The sequence below is a fragment of the Cyrtonyx montezumae genome, unplaced genomic scaffold (genome assembly GCF_038088225.1).
Source record: "Cyrtonyx montezumae isolate F1298 unplaced genomic scaffold, pur_monq_1.0 scaffold_3, whole genome shotgun sequence".
In the NCBI taxonomy this organism is placed as follows: Eukaryota; Metazoa; Chordata; class Aves; order Galliformes; family Odontophoridae; genus Cyrtonyx; species Cyrtonyx montezumae.
The window spans coordinates 77,429,626-77,450,319 of record NW_027072034.1 but is presented as its reverse complement, the minus strand read 5'-3'; the positions used below and the strand labels follow the sequence as shown (position 1 = coordinate 77,450,319).

The window sequence follows — 20,694 nt, the reverse complement described above, 5'->3', positions numbered from 1 at the left end:
CCAATACTAATTGAATTTCAATATCACACTTCAAAATAATCACAAAACCCACTTAATATATAAATAAAAATAATGACCTTGCTGAAAGGAAAAAAAGGGATGATTTCTAACTTTTGCGACTGAACCACAAGCGCAAGCTACATAGTTTTCAAACGAGAAAAAGGTGCAGCAACATTGAGCTAATAATATGATAATAAATTACATAGCTGCTTTGATAAAACCAATTAGAACAGAAATATCAACCCTTTCTTATGCCATCACGACTTTCTCTCTTTTCAAAGACAAGTCTCTCCAACAGTACAGTCTTACAAGTTATTTGAATCTGACTACAGCTCCATTCTGTTCCCTCAGACAGCTTCAACTAACAAATGGAAACAATCCTCTTCTTTTTTTTTTTTTTAATAGGAAAAAAACACCATAGTTCTAGACATACATATTATTCAGTGCAGCCAAGGACAGACAATTATGCTTCTTAGCTGACAAGCAGATGCCTCCCTGCCAAACCAAGCTGGACAATCAGTGGAAAGATTTCAAGTGACAATTCCAAACACCCTCAGAGCTGAAAATGAATTACTGAACATCGCATTGGACTTCTGTCCAAGAGAAATAAAAAATGCTGTGGAGAAACTACAATAACATACAACTCCAGCAGCTGGAGCTCTGACTTAAATCCAAAGGAAGAAGAATCCAGATAAAGATATTTGCATTACTGTAAACAATTGAAAAAGAAAAGTGCATTTGCCAATTATCGTCGATGAAGTACTGATGACAACATCAAATCAAACAACACAACTAGAGTTGTGCCACTGTACATTTCCAAGACTCATACAGTCAATAGTAAAGACACAATATATTATTCTATATTTAGTTTGGCTTTTGATGCATTAATTTCTTCTATCTTACAAATCAAGGTAAGTTAGATCTTTTCCATTTCATTATACTGAAGATTATCACTAATTTAATGTTCCTATGAAAATAACATTTTACAGATAATTAAGAACAGCTGATCTCTGGAATATTTAGCTTTTGTTAATGCACACAATATACCTAATAATTTAAGTATATTTGTATGTATGCATATTATATACCTGATAGATTTAAGGGGTTATTGTGTCCTCACTTCATCTGTTACAGAGATAACCACAACACCACAACACCTATTATTCCATCATCAAACAGAAATAATTTTTTGACATTTTTAAAGTGGACATGAGATACTGCTAAACTTCTATTTATACACAAACTGTACAGGTCATATGGTGAAAGAATGTATCAAATCTAGAATTTTCCCTCCATTTTTAGAATGTTTCATGTTAAAATTGAATTTTAACTTTGGCTCTCGTGTACTGTTGCTTTAGAAATCCCAGTATGTAACAAGCCAGTTATTAATGGCCTATTATTAATAACTAACAAGAAACACCAGCACTGTAGCCAACGAGAACAGTGTTGCAATAGGATATCAAATTAAGGCTTCAATAAATTCACTTAATTTCATACCTTGGCACCTTCCACAGGCAATTCGTGACGTCTGTGTTTTCTCATAAATCCTTGCTCAGAACTTATGCGGTTGTGCCTTCCATTTACGTTTGAAACTGCAGTCAGTCCTGGTTTGGGAGAAGTGTCACTTCCTATTCGAGATCCAACTAACTGACTTGTCCCAAACACATCTCTGGGACACCAGCCTTCAAGGGGCATGGGCTGGTCTCTGGAAGGCACACTTTCTGGATGATGCAGGTGTCTGCTTATCCTGTTGTCTGGAGGAATTGGAGGAGGTCGCTCTGGTGGGGGTGGTGGAGGATCACGCAAGGGAGGTGGTGGTGCTGGCAAAGGTTTGTCTTGCTTCCTCACCATACAAGGAGAAGACTAAAAATAAATCAAAGTTAGGAAAAAAATTACATATTCATATGTTTATTTCATTTCTTTCATGATCAAATATGGCTTTACCATTCCTAATTTTGAGGTATTTTCTAGGTACCAGAAGAGAACCTGACAGTAAGTTGTGAGCTAGTTTTCCCTTTGCACTATGCAGACTACTTCAGAAAGCATACCCTCATTTCTGCTGTTAAATGAAGAACCAAGGAAGGCGCAGGAGAAGAGAAAGACAACTGGCTAAAGCAAACTTCTGCAATTGATAACATTTTTCAAGAATTCTTTCTTCCGGTTTCCACAATGTTTACTTTGAATCACTTATTTAGCTGCTGAAAAGAATTATGAGGAATGTTAAGAAAAATGGAGCATCTGAATGTGAGAAAAATAAAGAACAAAAACACAATCAAAAGAAAACTATTTGTGACATGGAATAAACACAAAAAAAAGTACTGATGAGGGCACAAGTGGAAAGAGAAAACAAATGTTTTGGTTTTGCTTATATAGGTAGGGATTACTCCATTCTTTATGTGACATTGTTAGAGTGCCTTCTTTTTTAGATTGGCAGTTCAATTTTTCAGGTAGCATTCTTAGTATGCATTTATGTTTGCAATTAGATCATTTGCAAACAACTTGCCAGCATATTTACTTTTCCAGAGGTGAACTGTGTCACAGAAAACTTTTTTCAAAATTATGTGAAAAATACTAAAAAAATTAAAACCAAATTTTCAGAAAGGAAACATATGTAGATCTGTATAGTTTCTAAAAGCATAAATCTGATAAAAACAAAACAATCTCAGTAGGAGGAAATTACTAGAAACGTTATAATAAAACTATGCTTGAGCCAGGTCTTCCTAAGTTATCAGAAAATATTTTTCTCCTACAAGCTGTTGCAGTAATAAGTTTAGGGAAGATTATTTCTCACTGAATGTGTAATTTTCCTGGACTCTGCCAAGTCTGCATAATGTTACCAGTTTAAAAGAGTGAGGCCACAGAAGTTTCAAAGGAAGAATAGTATTTGGTCTCACTTTACAGGTTAGACCACCATTATTTTTATTGCAACACTTCTCGATGTTCCTTATGTAAAAGAAGTTTTTATACCAGCCTGTCAATTTATATAAATAGGACACAATACCATTATATTTACTAAAGAAGTATTTAATCAAGATGCTATTTCAGAAAAAGATTAATTCTCACTGTCAAAGCAGCAAGAAAATGGAGTGCAAATTTTTTGTTGTTGCTGTTTCCCACTGAAGAAAAAGTAATTTTTTGACTGTAATAGTAGCTTTGGTAGAACAACTTTATTTATTTATTATAACATCTTTCTTTTTAAGCATGAAATTGTAATTGTTTCCCATCTTGCTTCCCTTCCACCTCCCAAAATATTTTTACATACATATGCATATATGTATATATACGGAAAAGTATGGGAAAACAGAAGCACTTTCAAAATAATTTAAGAGAAAGTTGTAAGGTGATATTAGTGATACTTCTGATTTCATTCTTTTTTTTTTTTTTTTTGAAGTCATGAATTTTGTCCAACTTGTCTATCATAAAATATACCTTAATAGATATGCCAAACATCTGGTTTATATTCCCAATGTGCTATGACTTCCCTTGTGCAACATAAAAACATGATTAAAGAAACTATTCAAATTTCTATTCTTCCATCTGAATTATAAACCATCAGAACCTTAAAAAGTTGATTTTCATGTTTGAAACAAGAACTCAAGGGTACCAAAAAGGTACTTCATACTGGATTATTATTAGCACACAACTTTCAATTCATACTATAAATTTGAATTCAAATTTACCTTCTAAGATCAAAATTTAAATTGAATTCCTTCTCTCTGTATAGTAATTACAAAAAAAAAAAAAAAAAAAAGAGCAGCGCATAGCAGAGAGGAACAAACATAGCTGTTTTGCTTCATACTTATACACTTGAAAAGTCTTTAACTCTTCAGTGTCATTAGTTTCAAAATAGTATACAAAATAGTATATCAAAAACATAGTATACAATTCATTAACTTTAGACATCCTTCTTTCCAAATGGGAAAGATACTGAATTAATGGATGGACAGTTCGATGGACAGGAAACTTCTTAATAGACTGTACCCAGACAACTGTTATCCAGACAGTGGTGGTCAGTGGCTCAATGAACAGATGGAGATCAACAACAACTTTGCAGATGACACAAAGCTATGTGGTGTGGTCAACATCCCCAAGGGATGACATTCCATCCAGAAACATCTAGACAAGCTTGAACAGTGGGCCCAGGAGACCCTCATGAGGTTCAACAAACACATCCAAGTACAAGGTCTTGCACCTGGGTTGTGGCAACCTCCACTATTAGTACAAGTTGGATTATGTAAGGATGGAACACAGCCCTGTCGTAAAGGACTGCTGGATGACAGGCTGGACATGCAAAAGCAGTGTGCTCCCATAGCCCAGGAGATAACTGCATCCTGGGCTTCATCCAAAGCAGCAAGGCCAGAAAGTTGAAAGAGGTATTACTTCTGTTCTGCACTGCTGAGGGTGAACTGGAATACTGCATCCAGATGTGGACTCCTCAGTACAGAAGAGATGCGGACCTGTTGGAGCATGTCCAGTAGAGGGACACAAAAATGATCCAAGGGATGGACCATAACAGGCAGGCTGGATTGCTGGGCTGAAGCGAATAGGATGAGGTTCAACAAGATCAGGTGCTGGGTCCTGCACTTTGGCCACTACAACCCCAGGCAATGCTACAAGACTGGGGCAGAGTGGCTGGAAAACTGTGTAGAGGAAATGGACCTGGGGGTATTGGTCAATGCTCAGCTAAACATGAGCCAGCAGTGTGCCCAGATGACCAAGAAGGCCAATGGCATCCTGGCTTGTATCAGAAATACTGTTGTGAGCAGGAACAGGGAAGTAACTGTCCCTCTGTACTCAGCACTAGTGAGGCTGCACCTCGAGTACTATGTTTAGTTTTGGGCTCCTCACTGCAAGAAATACATTGAAATGTATGTCCAGAGAAGGGGAATGAAGCTGGTGAGAGGTCTGGAGCACAGGCTTTATGAGAAATGGCTGAGGGAGCTGGGATTGTTCAGACTGGAGAAGAGGAGGTTCAGGGGAGATCTTATTGCACTCTATAACTACCTGAAGGTAGGTTGTAGTGAGCTGGGGGTCGGTCTCTTCTCTCTTGTAATGGATGATAAGACTAGACAGAATGGCTTCAAGCTGCCCCAAGGGAGGTTCAGACTGCATGTTAGGAAATATTTCTTTGAAACAGTGTTCAGGTACTGGAATAGGCTTCCCAGGGAGGTCCCCAACCCTGGAAGTGTTAAGGAACGTTCAGACATTGTGTTGATGAACATAGTTTAGTGAGAAAAATTTGTGATAGGTGGATGGTTGGACTTGATGATCTTGTAGGCTTTTTCCAACTCTGGTGATTCTATGATTCTGTGATTCTAATGAGGCTGAAAGAGCTGGGGCTGTTCAGTGTGGAGGAGAGAAGGCTCTGGGGAGACCAGATAGGAGCCTTTCAGTGTCTAAAGTAGAGCTGTAAGAAAGAACGGACAGACTCTTCAGAAGGGTCTGTTGAGACAGGACAAGAGGAAATGTCTTCAAAACAAATGAGTGGAGATCTAGACTGAATATAAGAAAATGTTTTTTATAATAAATAGTAGTGAAGCACTGGAACAAACTGCTGTCATAGTTTTATGATTTTTGGTATTGGTATTCCACATCATAACATCATGTAGTCCATTTAGAGTTAAAGAGTTAATGCTCCAGCTCCGTGGATCATTGATAGTTCCAGGTATACCTGTCTCAGAAGAGAAGAACTACATTCCCCAGAGGACTGTGCGATGCTTTGCATTTTTACATGTTTCCGCTCAGAGGGAAAAGATAGAAAGTGTCTGCAGTCACGGGACACTCTCTTTCCTTTGGGGTCGACTCAGCAGTGGGTGCTCGCTGCTGTCTCGCCTTCAGCATTAGCATAAGGCCTTTGGTTTACCAGACACTCTCTCTTGCTCATTTTATTTGATTTATTAGCTTCAATTCAAATTATATTGTATTATATTGTGTTATTTTGCTTTCTGATATCTATTTAGTAAATTAGCTTTCCTCCTCAGATCGTTGCCACTGTTTTGTTCCTAGGCCCATCTCCCTTTTCCCTTTCCTCCTTTCCCCTTTCCTGAGGCGTAGGTCCATGGGACCCCTGCACCAACTGTTGTGGAACCGGGCCGAACCTGCCTGTAAACCGTTGACAATTGCCCAGAGAGGTGGTGGAGGTTCCCACCCTTGGAGACATTCAGAATGGGACTGGACTGGGCTCTGAGCAACCAATCTAGCTGTAGGCATCCTTTATCACTGCAGGGGAGTGGACTAGATCAACTTTAAAGGTCCCTGCCTACTCAAAAGATTCTATGATTATTACTTCCCCTGAAACTTGAGTCATAATATATGTCACTTACAATTTTGAAAACAGGCTATCTGCACATATTTCACCTGTCAAGGTACTGTGCAAGTGAACACAAATCATCGTCAGAGAACAACATGTAATTTTAATGAAATAATGGCCTTTAAACTTACTTTCAGGAAATTTTCGCTTATATTTGGTCTCACAAATCAGGGTTTTAATAAAATTGATCAATTACAGCACTGTTAAACTGATGAAATTCTGAGCATAGCTAAGTGTAGTATAACCATCAGATTAAGTTTTCATTTGACCAATGCATGCAGCTATAATCGTTTGACTATGTAACATATTATGCAAAGAGACAGGCATATCCAAAGTCAACTGAAAGAAACAAATATCTCTAGGTGACTTAATCAATGTTGATCTAACTTAGAGCTTTTCTAAGCAACAGGGAATTAAAAATCTTTTTGAACAAACTCCTGAAAAAGAGAACACACACTGAAAACAAACAAGCTCACATTAAAAAGAACCAAATAAATCTACTGAACCTTCACATATGAAAAAATAAGAGTCAATAAGAGTTACCTTTGGTGATCCAGTTGGGCTGGCACACGGCGATCGTGCTACTCCCTTCTGAATAAGATCCAGACGAGGAGGTACAGGTGGAAGACTAAGATGTGGGATTTGCAGGGGGTCTGGAAGTGGTTTTCTTCGTTGTGCAAGAGGGGAAGACCCTGGGGAAGTCACTGGTGAATTCTGCCTCTCATTGCACTTCAAGACAGAAAAAAAAATAGTAGAATTTACCTGATGATCAAGTATATAACTTTCATTTCATAAGAAAAACATTTTATACTTGCCAAGTGTTTATTGATAGTCATTTATCATATAATGGATACCTCACGACTCTTAATTCCTGTTTAGTATAGGTATTCAGATCCTGATTATTGGACAAAAGTCTAAAAGTCCATGTACTTCAAAAACCATGTTCACTTGTAATAAGAATAGAAGTAATTTGTTTAAAAAACTAATGTAAAAAGTGATTCTGGTACTCTTCATAACCTTTCCATTAATAAGTACTCCTCATAACTCTCTATGCACTCTTTCATCTCTTTCAAAACTGGATGACCATAATTGTCTGTTAACAGCAACCCATTGTCACATCATGTCTCCACAAAAAAATGGAATGTGTGTTTTCTGAAAACTTAAGCAAAATCATCAGAAAGCCAGTAGATAAAAGTTATTTTCTTCCTCGTTGATTTGCTGATAAATATCATCTCCAAGTAACTAATTGACATTTTTTTTCCTTGACTACTTGTCCTTTCAAATTCATAGGCATGGTGGAAATTGAGGAACATTCTTTTAAATATCATTTTTTAGCTAGTTAAAAACAAGAAAATATGCCATACTACAATCAGAATCAAAGATTTCACTCCTCAGTCTATGCTCCACCTACTTTTGCAACCAGTTTTGCAACTAACTGGGCAAGTTTCAACACACAGTTTAATTCCTTGCATAAATCAGTTCAAGTCACACATGTGGACCTACTGTAATTGTATCAGTGTACACTAGGCAAAACTGAATGCTCATGCCATTCTGTGTTATTTTTTGCAGTAGTTAGAGTAGTTTTGAGACATTCGGAGGAGTCATCAGACTCAGATCACTCATGCACTGAGGCATCCTGGTATTCTTACTATGGATCTTGCTCATAGAGGCCATCTTCTTACCTAAAGCACATAACATTGCTCATGCAAATGCACCTATGATCAAAACTTCTCCCCTCTGTTCATAAGATTTCTATTATCAACACAGTACATCCTACAGTTACAACAGGGATAAGGACTAGGAAGTTCTTCAATAAAGTAAAATCGACAACATTATCTTTCTTCACATATACTGACTATATTAAAGAGTCAAAACTTCTTAAATGCAAAAGTAGATCCAGGCAAAAGAATCTAGTATTTTAACTCTTATCTCGACAATGTGTTTTACATTTTAGTGTAATATTCTATACAATTGGGATCTGCTACCAGATTTCCACAAGAAACAGAAGTTACTACAGTATTACTGGCTAACATGGCAAGAAAAAATAATGAGAGGGAGGAGCAAGAAGGTGTTGAAGAGCTAGAAGTTAAGAGTTTCAACTCCCCTGCCAGAATGACTTTTGGTGACACTTAGGATCTTACCATTTGGTCTGTAAGTGTTAAGGTCATTGTCACAAATACACATTCAACTTCAAGAGACTGAGCAATTCAAAATTCACACTCAAATGTCTGCCAGAAGCTTCCTAGCTTATCTTTTCAGTTGAGGAAGTATTCAGAAAGTTCATACTAAATGGCTCGAATTCAGTAATTAATTTCAACTTTTTTCTTTAATTAGTGAATGTCCCTGAACTCAACTGTAAGGCCATGAGGACAAGTACATGAAAGACATTGGGGTGTTAACCCTCTCTGAAAACCCTTCTTCACTGTGAAAAGGGAATTAGAATAAATATGCTAGATACTTATCTTGCAAGCATGCCTGAGCAACAAGAATTATAAATTGGCTATAAAGAGAACGTAAATTCATTTGCCTTAACACAAAGCATTCATCAGTTAAATATCCTAATGAACACTGTGTCACAGAATAGCATTAGTTATCAAAGTTCAGTTACATCTCCACCAAGCATTCCTAAAAGCCAAAAGCCATATAATATAATATATTCAATCCTTTGGCTTTAGCATCAGACAAAAGATTATTTTATTTCTCAAACTGTTTGAAACAGATCCAAATGAGTAGGTCTCACATCTCCAAAAAGACACAATTATTAAACATAAATGGAAGTGTTGTAGTAACTCACTACACTTACGGTAGCTCAAAAATGGAACCAGTGATTGCCAACAGGCTAATAACTTATGAGATACATGAAGAGAAAAAGAAAATTTCTAATAAAAGTAACAGTCACTTCCCACTATAAGGAAGCTTAACTCATTTAACTGTTTGGTGCTGAAGAATGAGAGAATACATTGCTGGGAGAAAATAGAAACTACGGTTCTCTGTTTTAATGTACCCTAACTAAAAAGAAAACAAAAAATATTCCACAGCAACAAATCTATTCTTGAGCATTTACTGTCACAATTCCTTCAACATTCTCTCTTTTTTTTTTTAGTACATTTCTTCTTCTCCTTGTATCTAACCTACCTAGTCGCATAATTGTTTGATTTTTACATCTAAGCCAACAAGATGTCTGCATTACTTGTGGATGTCAGGGTATCAATAGATGTACTTGACAACTACTCTTTTTGGCACAGAATACAACCTCTCACAAAAACCTGAAACATTCCGTATGGTCTAAATACTTGAATTTTTTTCTGCTCATCACCTATTTGAGATCTCCATGTATTTTCTGTTTAGTGAAAAATAAAGGAGCAATGAGAGCAGCATAATGGGAAAAAGATAAAACAAGCAAGCAATTAAGACACAAACTAATACAAATTAACTGTCTAAGACAGAAGACAGACCTTCAGCATATAAAGGGGGTCTGCTGCAACACGGACCTGTGCAATAAAGATGTAATTAAGGAAAAGAACACACACTTCTTTCTAAGGACTTGGATTTCATCTAATTGGCAGAACGGCTGCCAAGGGACAAGCAGCTGTGACTGATTTTGCAACTGGACTGCAGCATGGACCACAGCTACATTATTCAATCAGATGTATCTATTACTGGAAAACAGTGGTATCATTTTTCCCCAGTAGTTATGAATTTAAGTTTTTTTCTGACATTGATTACTAATCTGATACTACAGTGCTGAAAATTTCTCATCAGTGAGATAATTAGCAGAAATTTTGGCATTACTCTTTATCTTTGGTTCATAAAGAATTACCTGAAGATAATTTTGAAATTGAAGAAAAAAATAAATAAGCTGCTTGATGCGGCTGATAAACAGACTAATTGCAGGAGATTTCTTTGAAACCTTTGATACAGTTGATCTGCTGCCTCCACCTCATACACAACACCTACAACATTTATTTATTTGTTTTAAAGTGGATATATTCACTCACTATGGAGTAATACTACCATTAAAGAGTAACTTTTCCTTGAAACATTTTCAAGTCTAAGGTCCCTCAGGGATTAAATTCAGTTGCCACTAACTACAAGTATACTTCAGAGATAGATAAACTGCAAAAGTGGTATTTTTATGGTATTCAACTTACATATATAATTTCTAGAGATACAGAAGGTGATTAAAAAAAAGTTTTAATCTTTTTGGTGTAGTAAAAACAGTTCCAAAAACTTTTCAGTACAAGTCTCAAAGGCAACAAAAATTAGTAGTAATGACTTAGAAACATTTTTATAATGCCACTCCCATGAAGCATTCAAGACAATAAGGACTGACTTGAAAATTCCAGCAACACATCTTGAAGCCCTACATTTTCAGAAAGCTAATGTCATTGGAACTTCCACTGATTATCAGGATTAAGTTCCCAACTCACTACCAGCAGATATGAAAACAAGATTATTTTTCTGAGTAATACTACCACATGGTCTAGCCAGGTGATCTGAGACAAAATCAATCCACTTGATTTTCAAAGGTTAGCAGATTTGCTAAAACCCCTGCAATAAATTACGAATTGAGCAATGTGTTCATTGGGATTACAAAGGAATTACATTATCAAGTTGCCTGCAAATGATTATCCCTGTCCTTTCATCTCTATTGTTTCTACAACATTAATGACTCCATAACAGAGTCATTATGCAATAACATGTTTATATTAGCAGCATTAATAAGAAACAAAAAATTCAAAGATGCTAAAATCCTACAAAATATTGCAGAATTTCTTCTACCAGACTCTGAGGAAACATTATTTAACAAGAAAAATGAATAATGCTTAAGCCTTAGACAAGGCTGAAGAAGGCATTATTAATTAAAAAAAAATGTGCATAAGTAATGATATATTCCACATACGGTGATGTACTTAGAAGCATACCTCTACAACCATTAATAACAGTTTTAAGAAGGCAACAACAGCTGAAAGTCTCTAGATGACACAAAATTTCAACATTTCCAAATAATGATTTGAATAAGCTATAAAAAATTGAAAAATGCTGTTCCTAAACTTCATGAATAATCAGTAATTTCTTCTAACTAACAACGAAATTAATGACATAAAAATAGCAAACACTTAAGCATTCAAGCAGTTGGTAGATACTGAAAAGAGGACTTCTTATATTAAAGTTTACAGTTTCTTTAAAAAAAAACTTAATGAATTTTTGCCTTATCATAGAAGAGATAGTGTTATAAAAGTCTATCAATTCAAGGCTATTTCACAAAGGTCTGGGTGCAGATTGCAACTTAAGTCTTGTCAGGAAGGATAAACTGTTCCTAAGAGTAGGCTATGTTGTGTATTATATACACAAAAATGTTTCATATGACTTGAGAGGTTAGGAAAGATTATCAGAAGTATGTATATTAGCTGACAGATGCTCTCAGATTTTTGATAACAAATACAATGATAAGGAAATGGAGGAGTAAGGTGTTACAGAATTAATTTCAAGTCAACTGCTCAATCTAGATGACCTTAGTAAAAGGTAGAATATAGAAAATGCACTGTAAAATTCAGCGTTATGGGGCCTACGAGAGTATTATTCAAAGCTATAATACAATAGAAACTCTGCAAACAACCAACAATATAACATTTTGTTAATGAGAGTTCTCGTTTATCTGTGAGAAAATCACCTGCAATCAATATAAAGTTCCCAGAACTGAACACAGTGCAGTTCAAGAACAAAAACATCCAGAAACATAACACTACTATGAATAATTTCAGATACTTTTTTCCCTCTAAAATTATCTAATGAAATCCATTTTATATTACAGAAATAACAATAGACAACTTACACAAAGTGGGACAAAAAGTCACTTGTGTGCAACATGATTTGGGTTCCAAGTCATCTTTACAAAGCAATAATTTTTATTATCAATTGAGAAACTCATGCATAACCCTAACACAATTTGTGCTTCCTCCATTACAAACAGAGTTAACTCTGTTCACATCACATGAAAATCCAGATATATTTTCTCTTTCAGTTCACCTTTAGTATTCTTGCCACAATACCAAAGCATTTTGCTTTTTCACCCTGAGAATTTTTCAGTGAGTTTCTGAAACCTTCAGCATAAAATGCAACCTCTCATTGTTTAGTTACAGGCAGCATTATTTAGAAATATACAGCTTTATATGTTGCATAGTATTTGAAGCCGTACCTTTCGGACTGAAGCCAACCGGTTCATCATCAAAGACTCCTCCCTATCATCATCATCATCCAAGTCCAACATGGGCATACTAAAGCTATCGATAATACTGCAACATCTGGAGTTTTCATCTCTTGGATCAAATGGATCCACAATAATTGGTTCAGTTCCTTTGATTTCACAGCGACAGAAAGGACAACCTTGTCCATCAGATTCCTACAGAAAGACAAAAGAAGGTACATAAATTATTAAAAATTAAAAAGAAGCACTTGTATAAGGTCACTGTTGTATATCTTTCTATACAAAAATGCCCTTTCTAGGGTCTCTAAGAGTTCTTCATGGAGCGCTGCAGTAAATAGGAAAGAGTTTCAAAGATATTTCACTACAGTAAACAGTAAAATGTTTGTGCTTTTAAAGCTCTTTGTCTTCCAAATATTGTTTTGTTTAAAAATAACTAACCAAAAAAGGAACTGTTATCTCTACAAAACATCAAAAATAACCTTGCCTTTATAAATTGCAATTTTCTTACAACAGAACAATAAAGGCAAGGTGTGCAGATAGAGATAATGTATTTTATTTTATCTCTTCTATATTAAATACAAAATTTTTGGTTTTAGTTTTTATTTAGAAAATACAGATGAGCTTCAGGGTATGCAGCTCTTATTCTCTGAAAAACCCATATGCAGTACATCATGGCTGCAACAACTCGAACATTCAGAATTTTAAGAGTAAAAACATTTCTGACATATTTAAATAGCAAAACAGGAGTCAGTATTGCCAAATGATGTAAAAACTAAGAACCATTTTCACACGTTTTTTAGTAAAGTAATAGGACTTGGTAGGTCAGGTTGATGGTTATATTTCATGATCCTGGTCTTTTCCAACCTAGACATTTCAATGACTCTATGCTATCAGAAAAATGAATTACTTGAATTTTAATTTTTAAGTGATATAATGTGTTAAATCATTTTCAAGTGGGCATGTTTCTATTTATCCATTATTTATTTATCCATTTCAGAAATATTTTTTTTATTAACAGGCACCATGTTGATTACATCGTGTCATATTCATAGTCAGGTTCTAAGAAGGTAACGAGGGTTGGAACAAGATAATCTTTAGGGTCCCTTTCAAACCAAACCATTCTACAATTCTATAACGAACACAAAAAAGTGAATTCTAAACAATCTACTAAATTTCTAAAGTAAACTGTCCTGAAGTGTCATCAAGCAAGAACAGCTTTTTGATTTTTCAAATTTATAGACAGATTTTTTTTTCCGAGCATTATTTTCTTCTTGACATGTGACAACACTTGACAATTCTTACTGAACTGACTGTTGTTTTTATAGTCTGTGGAAGAACTGGGGCCAGATAACTATAAATGATATCTTATAGCAACAATCACATATACTTTCAGGATTAGTATTGGATTTTCATTTTGCATGCAAAGATCCCTGTAATCTACTTCTAGCAGTGTTGTATCCTAATTACAAAGAAGCAGTCAACATCACTTATGATTACCTCAAAGAGCACATCCAAGTTTTATGGATCTACTGAAGTTATCACTGTCAAGTGAACAGAAATTCTAACTTATTTATACAACATTTTAATGGCTGATTTTCTAAAAAACAAAAACAAACAAAATAACCACCAAAAACCAAAGAAAACCAACCAAATAAAACATCTGTATAGATAGAGAGCTTTCCAATTGCAAAGCTGTCTTTTATCTGTGTTGTCCTATAGCTCTGTAGTAGCAATTTCCTCTTTTCAGAAGTAACACATTCACCAAAACAGACTAACCAACAGCAGAAGACTCATATTCAACAGTTTGACCAATCTAAATTAAAACTGAGAGCTGAATTCTATACGAGTGCATATGTTTTTGTCCACATTTTTAGAACGCTGAGAAAGTAGCTACAGCGAACCTTACAATATAGTATGTATGTCTATGTATAGTATGGGGGTGTTGGTTGATGCTCGGCTCAACATGAGCCGGCAGTGTGCCCAGGTGGCCAAGAAGGCCAACGGCATCCTGGTCTGTATTAGAAATAGTGTAGCCAGCAGGAGCAGGGAGGTGATCATCCCCCTGTACTCAGCTCTGGTACGGCCGCACCTCGAGTACTGTGTTCAGTTTTGGGCCCCTCACTACAAGAAGGACATTGAGGCCCTGGAGCGTGTTCAGAGAAGGGCAACAAAACTGGTGAGGGGTCTGGAGCACAAGTCTTATGAGGAGCGGCTGAGGGAGCTGGGATTGTTCAGTCTGGAGAAGAGGAGGCTCAGAGGAGACCTTATTGCACTCTACCACTTCCTGAAGGGGGGTTGTGGTGAGGAGGGGGTGGGCCTCTTCTCCCTGATAAATAATGACAGGATGAGAGGGAATGGCCACAAGTTGCGCCGGGGAAGATTTAGATTAGACCTGAGGAAACATTTTTTCTCTGAAAGAGTGGTCAGGCACTGGAATGGCCTGCCTAGGGAGGTGGTTGAGGCACCATCCCTAGCGCTGTTCAAGAAGCGTTTAGATGAGGAGCTAAGGGATTTGATTTAGTAGGTGGGTAGGGATAGTGATAGGAGGATGGTTGGACTAGACGATCTTGTAGGTCCTTTCCAACCTTATGAACCTATGAACCTATGTCCCCACTTCTTTAGAAGTAAGTCCAAATAAGTAGTTCTTAGAGAACAGATTCCTTAGGAATAAAAAAAATTGAATCTTGTTGCATAATACAAAAGTGAGATTGTTAAACCAAGACTGAATTGAGAAACTGATCTCCCTAAAGGTGAACAACTCTGAGTCATCCTTGGTATTCGATGCAGATCTGATATTGCTTACTCAATTTATTAAATAACACTTTTTCTGCTTAGTGAAAACATCTGCATTCGACTGCTGAGGCATGTCTAATGAGGCATTACGCTGGCAATTAAATGCTATCCGAGAAGCCTGCAACAGCTGGTGCTGTTACAGTGCAATATTTCTTCATTGTCTCACTAATTATACAAAAGTTAAATTTGTAATGAAATCTAAAATGTACCTGGCCAATTTTCACTGACTGCAATGTTCTGATGAAACTTGATGGTTTTGAAAAGGTCAGTTCTCTAAGCCTAAAATGTTTTTTCATGCTATTCCTGAATTCCTAGCCAATAACCAAGGTATTGAGTACCATAGCTTCTTTAGCATCCAGAACTGAAGCACATCACCAACTCAACACTGTAAATGAATTTACTGCTACCATAACATCAGAGATCACCCAGCAAAAGTGCAAGGACTTTCTCACATTGGTAAATTTGAAAGGTTTCTGTTTGGAGCATCAAATTCAAATTTCAGACAGAAAAACAACAGAAAATTGAAAATTAGGAATACTTTTCTGACTGCTTTATTGCTAATGAAAAAACCCACAAATGATATTTCTTCAAATGATTCGCTGAGTTGGCTTGCCAATGCAAGCTTTGTTCATGTACAAAACAGAAAACATCTCAATCTGCGACACAAGAAAGTCTATGTGTTTTCTGAAATATTCTCTAAATGACATTGAGATTACTTTTTTTCCTCTCTACTTAGTTTCTTACGCCAATAATCAGCTACAATCTAGATGGGTTTAATGATTTAAGTGTTACCAACACAAAACACAGGACTCCTAAAGCTTATTTTTCATAGTGCATTACATGACATTTACTACAATTCCTTTTCTGACAGAAGACATCCTGTCTCATTATAAAACCCTGTCTGGTCCATTATTCCCTCTCAGTTGCTACCTGTTCTTTTATTCCTCTTGAAAACATCATGACGTGACCTTGATAGCTCAACTGGCACCAGGAGTCCTTCTGTCATTTTCTGTAGATACTTAGAAAACTATTTCCAAATTAGATAGAAAATGGCCTTGGCAAGTCTACAAGTCTGGATTTTAATGACTCCCAAAACCCTATTTTTCACAGATTCAAGTTTACTAAATTAAATATATATATACACACATATTCAAGGGTTTATCTATTTTTATATATTTTTTATTTATAAATAGATAAACCCTTGATCCCTCCTGAGTACCTAGAAAAATAACAGTACCCCGACTGTAAACAGGAATGTAACAGAAATCCATATACTTCCAACTTCTAACTGAGCTGTACCTGCCATGCTGTAAGACAAGAAGTACACATGAGATGTCCACAAGGCTCAATCTTCACATCCTTGTCATTCTCTGCGCAGATTTTACAAAGTTGAAAAGTGGAACCCATTTCACAGTATAATTCATACTGCTCCTGAACCAAAAGAAAGTCAAGTTATTTCTTTACTGTAATTTATTTAAAAGAATATACTGTACCACCACTAGTGGGAAACATCTGAATCCTACTTTCCAACCTCATTAATACTCCAGTAGTTTATTGATATGGGTTACTTTATTGCTTGCTTCCTCACGTTAACAAATTTATGGGTTTTTTTGTTTTTTTTTCCAGACTTATCACTTATAAGTACTGTACTGATGCAAAGCATACACTCTGCTTTTCCTTGGTCGCAGGTAAAAGGAAGATAATGAACACACAGTAAGGGAGAAATTAAGTGCTCCATGGGAACAAAATGGTGATTTCTTTTCTAGGTATGAGTTTAGTACTAATAAAAGCTACTGGACAGAAAATTGACAAATGAGGCATTTCTACCTACAACATATAGTGTTGTATAGTGTTTTCCACTGAAGTAAATAACCTTTGTGAAGGAAGTATGGTAAGAGTATCCCTTCAAGATGACACAGTGATAGACATGAACTGATCATTCAGCACTTTGTATCCTTATGAGACTGACAGTGAAGTACAAGAACACTTTCAGGTGAAATAAAAAATAGATAAAAACTCAAGTCTAGAATATTTTTCTTGATTTAGGAAAGGTATTATTTTGGAACTGGTAACCAAAAACATTTCTACAAAGCTTTTTTGTCTTGAATAGAAAAGATATTTTGAAAGCTAAAAGAAAGAATACTCAAGATTACAAGACAATATGTAGCTGTTGCTCAGTAAAGGGAGAAAGAGGTAATGCAAAAGGGAATAGAGATAGCTTATATCTGTAGCTGTAGTCAGTGTGTACTAAAGATGCTTATGGTGGAGCTCTTGCAAAGAATCTGCAGCAATCTAGCCCTGGAGTCAGTTTTATACAATCTTTTAATAGTTTAAGCAGCTCTTAATGGTAGTTTTTAACTACTGCAGCTAGATTTCATTTAAGGCAGCATTCAGGTAGTTCAGACTGTTCAAATTACAATCAGCACTGAAAGATTCCTTCTAACTATAAGCTCAGAATCAACTGGATTCATTCAGTTTACTCAAAATACAGGATGACTGGCTTGAGGAAAACAGGGCAATCATTGAGGATGTCTAAGATGATTTTCCTTTCTTTGAGAAAAAGGATAATCTTTTTGTAAGGAAAATCTTTCTGTGTAATATATCTGATATCTCTACTACTCTTTCATTACTATTCTAAATTTGGAGGGAAAACAGAATGGTGAGTGGGCATACATTTTCATCAAATAATTGTATGTAGGAATTTTCTAGAAATAGATATTTTGGAAAAATATATTCACAACGGTATTCTTTGTGATACCAGAGATAGAAATGAATTTCTAAAATATTTTCAATTACACTCAGTTACAACAGATCACTTCTCCACTCTGATGAAATGGAGAACCATCTACAACAGCATAGTGTTAAAGAGTTATATCTAGTCTGATGTCTTTCCTTGAACATATCCCTCAAGTATTCTGTATTTTTTCTGCACTGCACACCTAAATGTTCTAGCATAAACTTCAGCACCATTTATAATCAATACTTTCTCTTGTAGTGGATATTTCCCATTCCTTGGGCTCCAAACATCAGCACATTACTATATCCCATTATCACTTAGCAAGACTGCAAACACATCTAGATAGTCTGCTCTCTGGAAAAAGAGTTCTTTTAGGCACTTAATTATTTCTGTTGCTTTTCACGGATCACTCTTTTAAGTTGCACAATAAACAAATAAGAAACAAGAGATTAGGGATTTTTTAAATTTTGGCTTAGTTTTGTTTTTTAAACCAATTAACAAAAATTTTCTTCTTGGATCTGACAGCAAGCTGTAGCACTCTTAATCAGGCTTAAAAACTATCAGCTGATCTTGATTTTATTACTGTACACCTACATGCTATTAGCAAGTAAACTCTAAACTACATAAACATATGACACAAATATCAGAACAATCTTAACAACCACTAACACATTTCTCACATAGACAAGCCTTAGAGTAAACAAAATTTTCCAAGGTGTACTGTCTGCATCATCATTGGCTCTAGAGTTTAAATGGTTATTAAGTTGTTCTTCATCTAAGCCCTTCTATCAACAATCCATTTTCACTCTCTGGAATACATTTCTTACATTTTAAAAAAAGCTTCTTATCCTACTTGATGAGATGCTAAGGGAAGTGAAGATTAAAAAATAACTGATAAACTGTAACATACTTGTGTGACCTTTATGTGGTCGTGTGGTGTAGGTTCACATAATCCCGTCAGATCAGGATTATAACTTCGTCCATCTGGGAAGAGATAGCTGCATCACAAAGAAATTGTTATAAATATGCACATTTCTTTATCTTTGTTACATAAATCATACTTATGAAATTTTAGTGAGGCAGCATAAGTTACAGCAGACATATATTATGTAATAATTTAACATTAGACATTAAGTAATCTTTTTCAACTTTTGTGTGCAATTAACTGCTACAAATTAATTTTGTTATATGCTAAAGTTCACTTATGAAAGCACTGAAAAGAAGTTAACATTACAACCATAATCACCAGCAGAATACATCTGAGCTATAGCAGATCACCTTTTTGATGCATCTAGATGAATTATTTTCAATCTTCATTTTACAGTGAATTTACACTTGCATACGTTCACTGTGATATCAGAACGTGAGCATGACCCTGTAAACTATTTCAACCAGTGGAGCAGAACAGACAGCAACATACATTTGTGAACATCTGTACACTATGACAAGAATCTACACTGAGAATCTGAGATGCAGACTGGACTTTAGGCAAGAACAGATGGGAGCATTTCAATCTTGTGAGAAATCAATAAGACAATTATATTATAGAGTTGTTCTATGTTAAGATTTATGTTACCTCTAACTCAGAAACAGCTTCCTGAAAGTCAGGTTGTTAAGTGCCAACTGTGAGAAAGTTATATTTAAACATGGTACAAAAACTTAATCTGGAATTAACAATTCTCAGCTTTATTTTTTTGTTTGTCCAGTTTTGATCACAAAAACTGTGTAGTAGTTAACACAACTGTAATAAGCACACTTTATTTTATTAGGGCAATAACTAAAGTATCTGGATGTCTTTCAAAATATGAAATCATGCCTGGAATAAAAGTACTGAAGTCAACTGAGAAAAATTGGAATTTTGCAAAAAATTTCTCTATCATTTTTGAAGACAGATCAATTAGTCTGGTTTTTGTTGTTGTTGTTATTTTTTATTTTATTTTTTACCTCGTTATTATCATGAGGACATATAAAAAATGTAACAGTGAAAAAAGAGTTTGATACTGAGTATTCGTCTGTTACATCAACCAACCTGGTAAAATAGCACTACTACTTTTCATAAACTTAGATTCTTTTATAATTAGAAATCTTTTCAGTAAACCTAGAAAATGTTCTGGCTGCACAACATATAAAAAAGCAATTACATAGCTTTCAGATCATTGTCCACAGCTAGACACATAAGTAACTGGCAGTAGTAATTGCTCAATAAGATTAAGTGCATTTGTGACTCTTACTGGGAAACAATCCAAGTGACAGCTGCCCAATTTTATTTTCTCCTAGAATTTATCCACTATGAGATATGTCTTTCGTTAACTTTGGTTAATGGAATTACCTGGAAACAAGAATCAAAAGGATGGCCTTTAATCTCCAAAGAAATAGCAAATGTCATATCTAGATTTTCTGTTTTAAAGATCTTTAATATTTAGCCATCTGAAGCAACAGAAGAACAAGAGAATCAGGATTTAATACCTAATGGTAACTACAGGAATTTATACTTACAATCCTTCCCGACTGCCATCAATCAAAGCTTGAAAAAGAGGCTTATTGTGAGGTATAGTCTGCAGTATGTTCCCATCACCAGTCACATACCCAATGGCCCACTGCCCCAAGCGAGTGCAACTCAGCCTGAAAATGTAGCTTGAGAAAACA

At 35.5% G+C, this 20,694-nt stretch overlaps 1 protein-coding gene across 5 annotated transcripts in view; it reads right to left on the bottom strand.

Moving 5' to 3' along the window:
- CBLB (Cbl proto-oncogene B) overlaps nt 1–20,694 on the bottom strand; it is a 122,924-nt gene that overhangs the window by 21,748 nt on the left and 80,482 nt on the right. For all 5 annotated transcript variants that reach the window (XM_065741973.1, XM_065741972.1, XM_065741970.1 and 2 more), the window contains exons 7-12: nt 20,545–20,682; nt 18,959–19,046; nt 16,611–16,742; nt 12,510–12,713; nt 6,854–7,039; nt 1,498–1,863 (exon numbers count right to left, since the gene is read on the bottom strand). In XM_065741973.1, the coding sequence (XP_065598045.1) occupies nt 1,498–1,863; nt 6,854–7,039; nt 12,510–12,713; nt 16,611–16,742; nt 18,959–19,046; nt 20,545–20,682 (1,114 nt within the window). The remainder of the gene's footprint in view (nt 1–1,497; nt 1,864–6,853; nt 7,040–12,509; nt 12,714–16,610; nt 16,743–18,958; nt 19,047–20,544; nt 20,683–20,694) is intronic.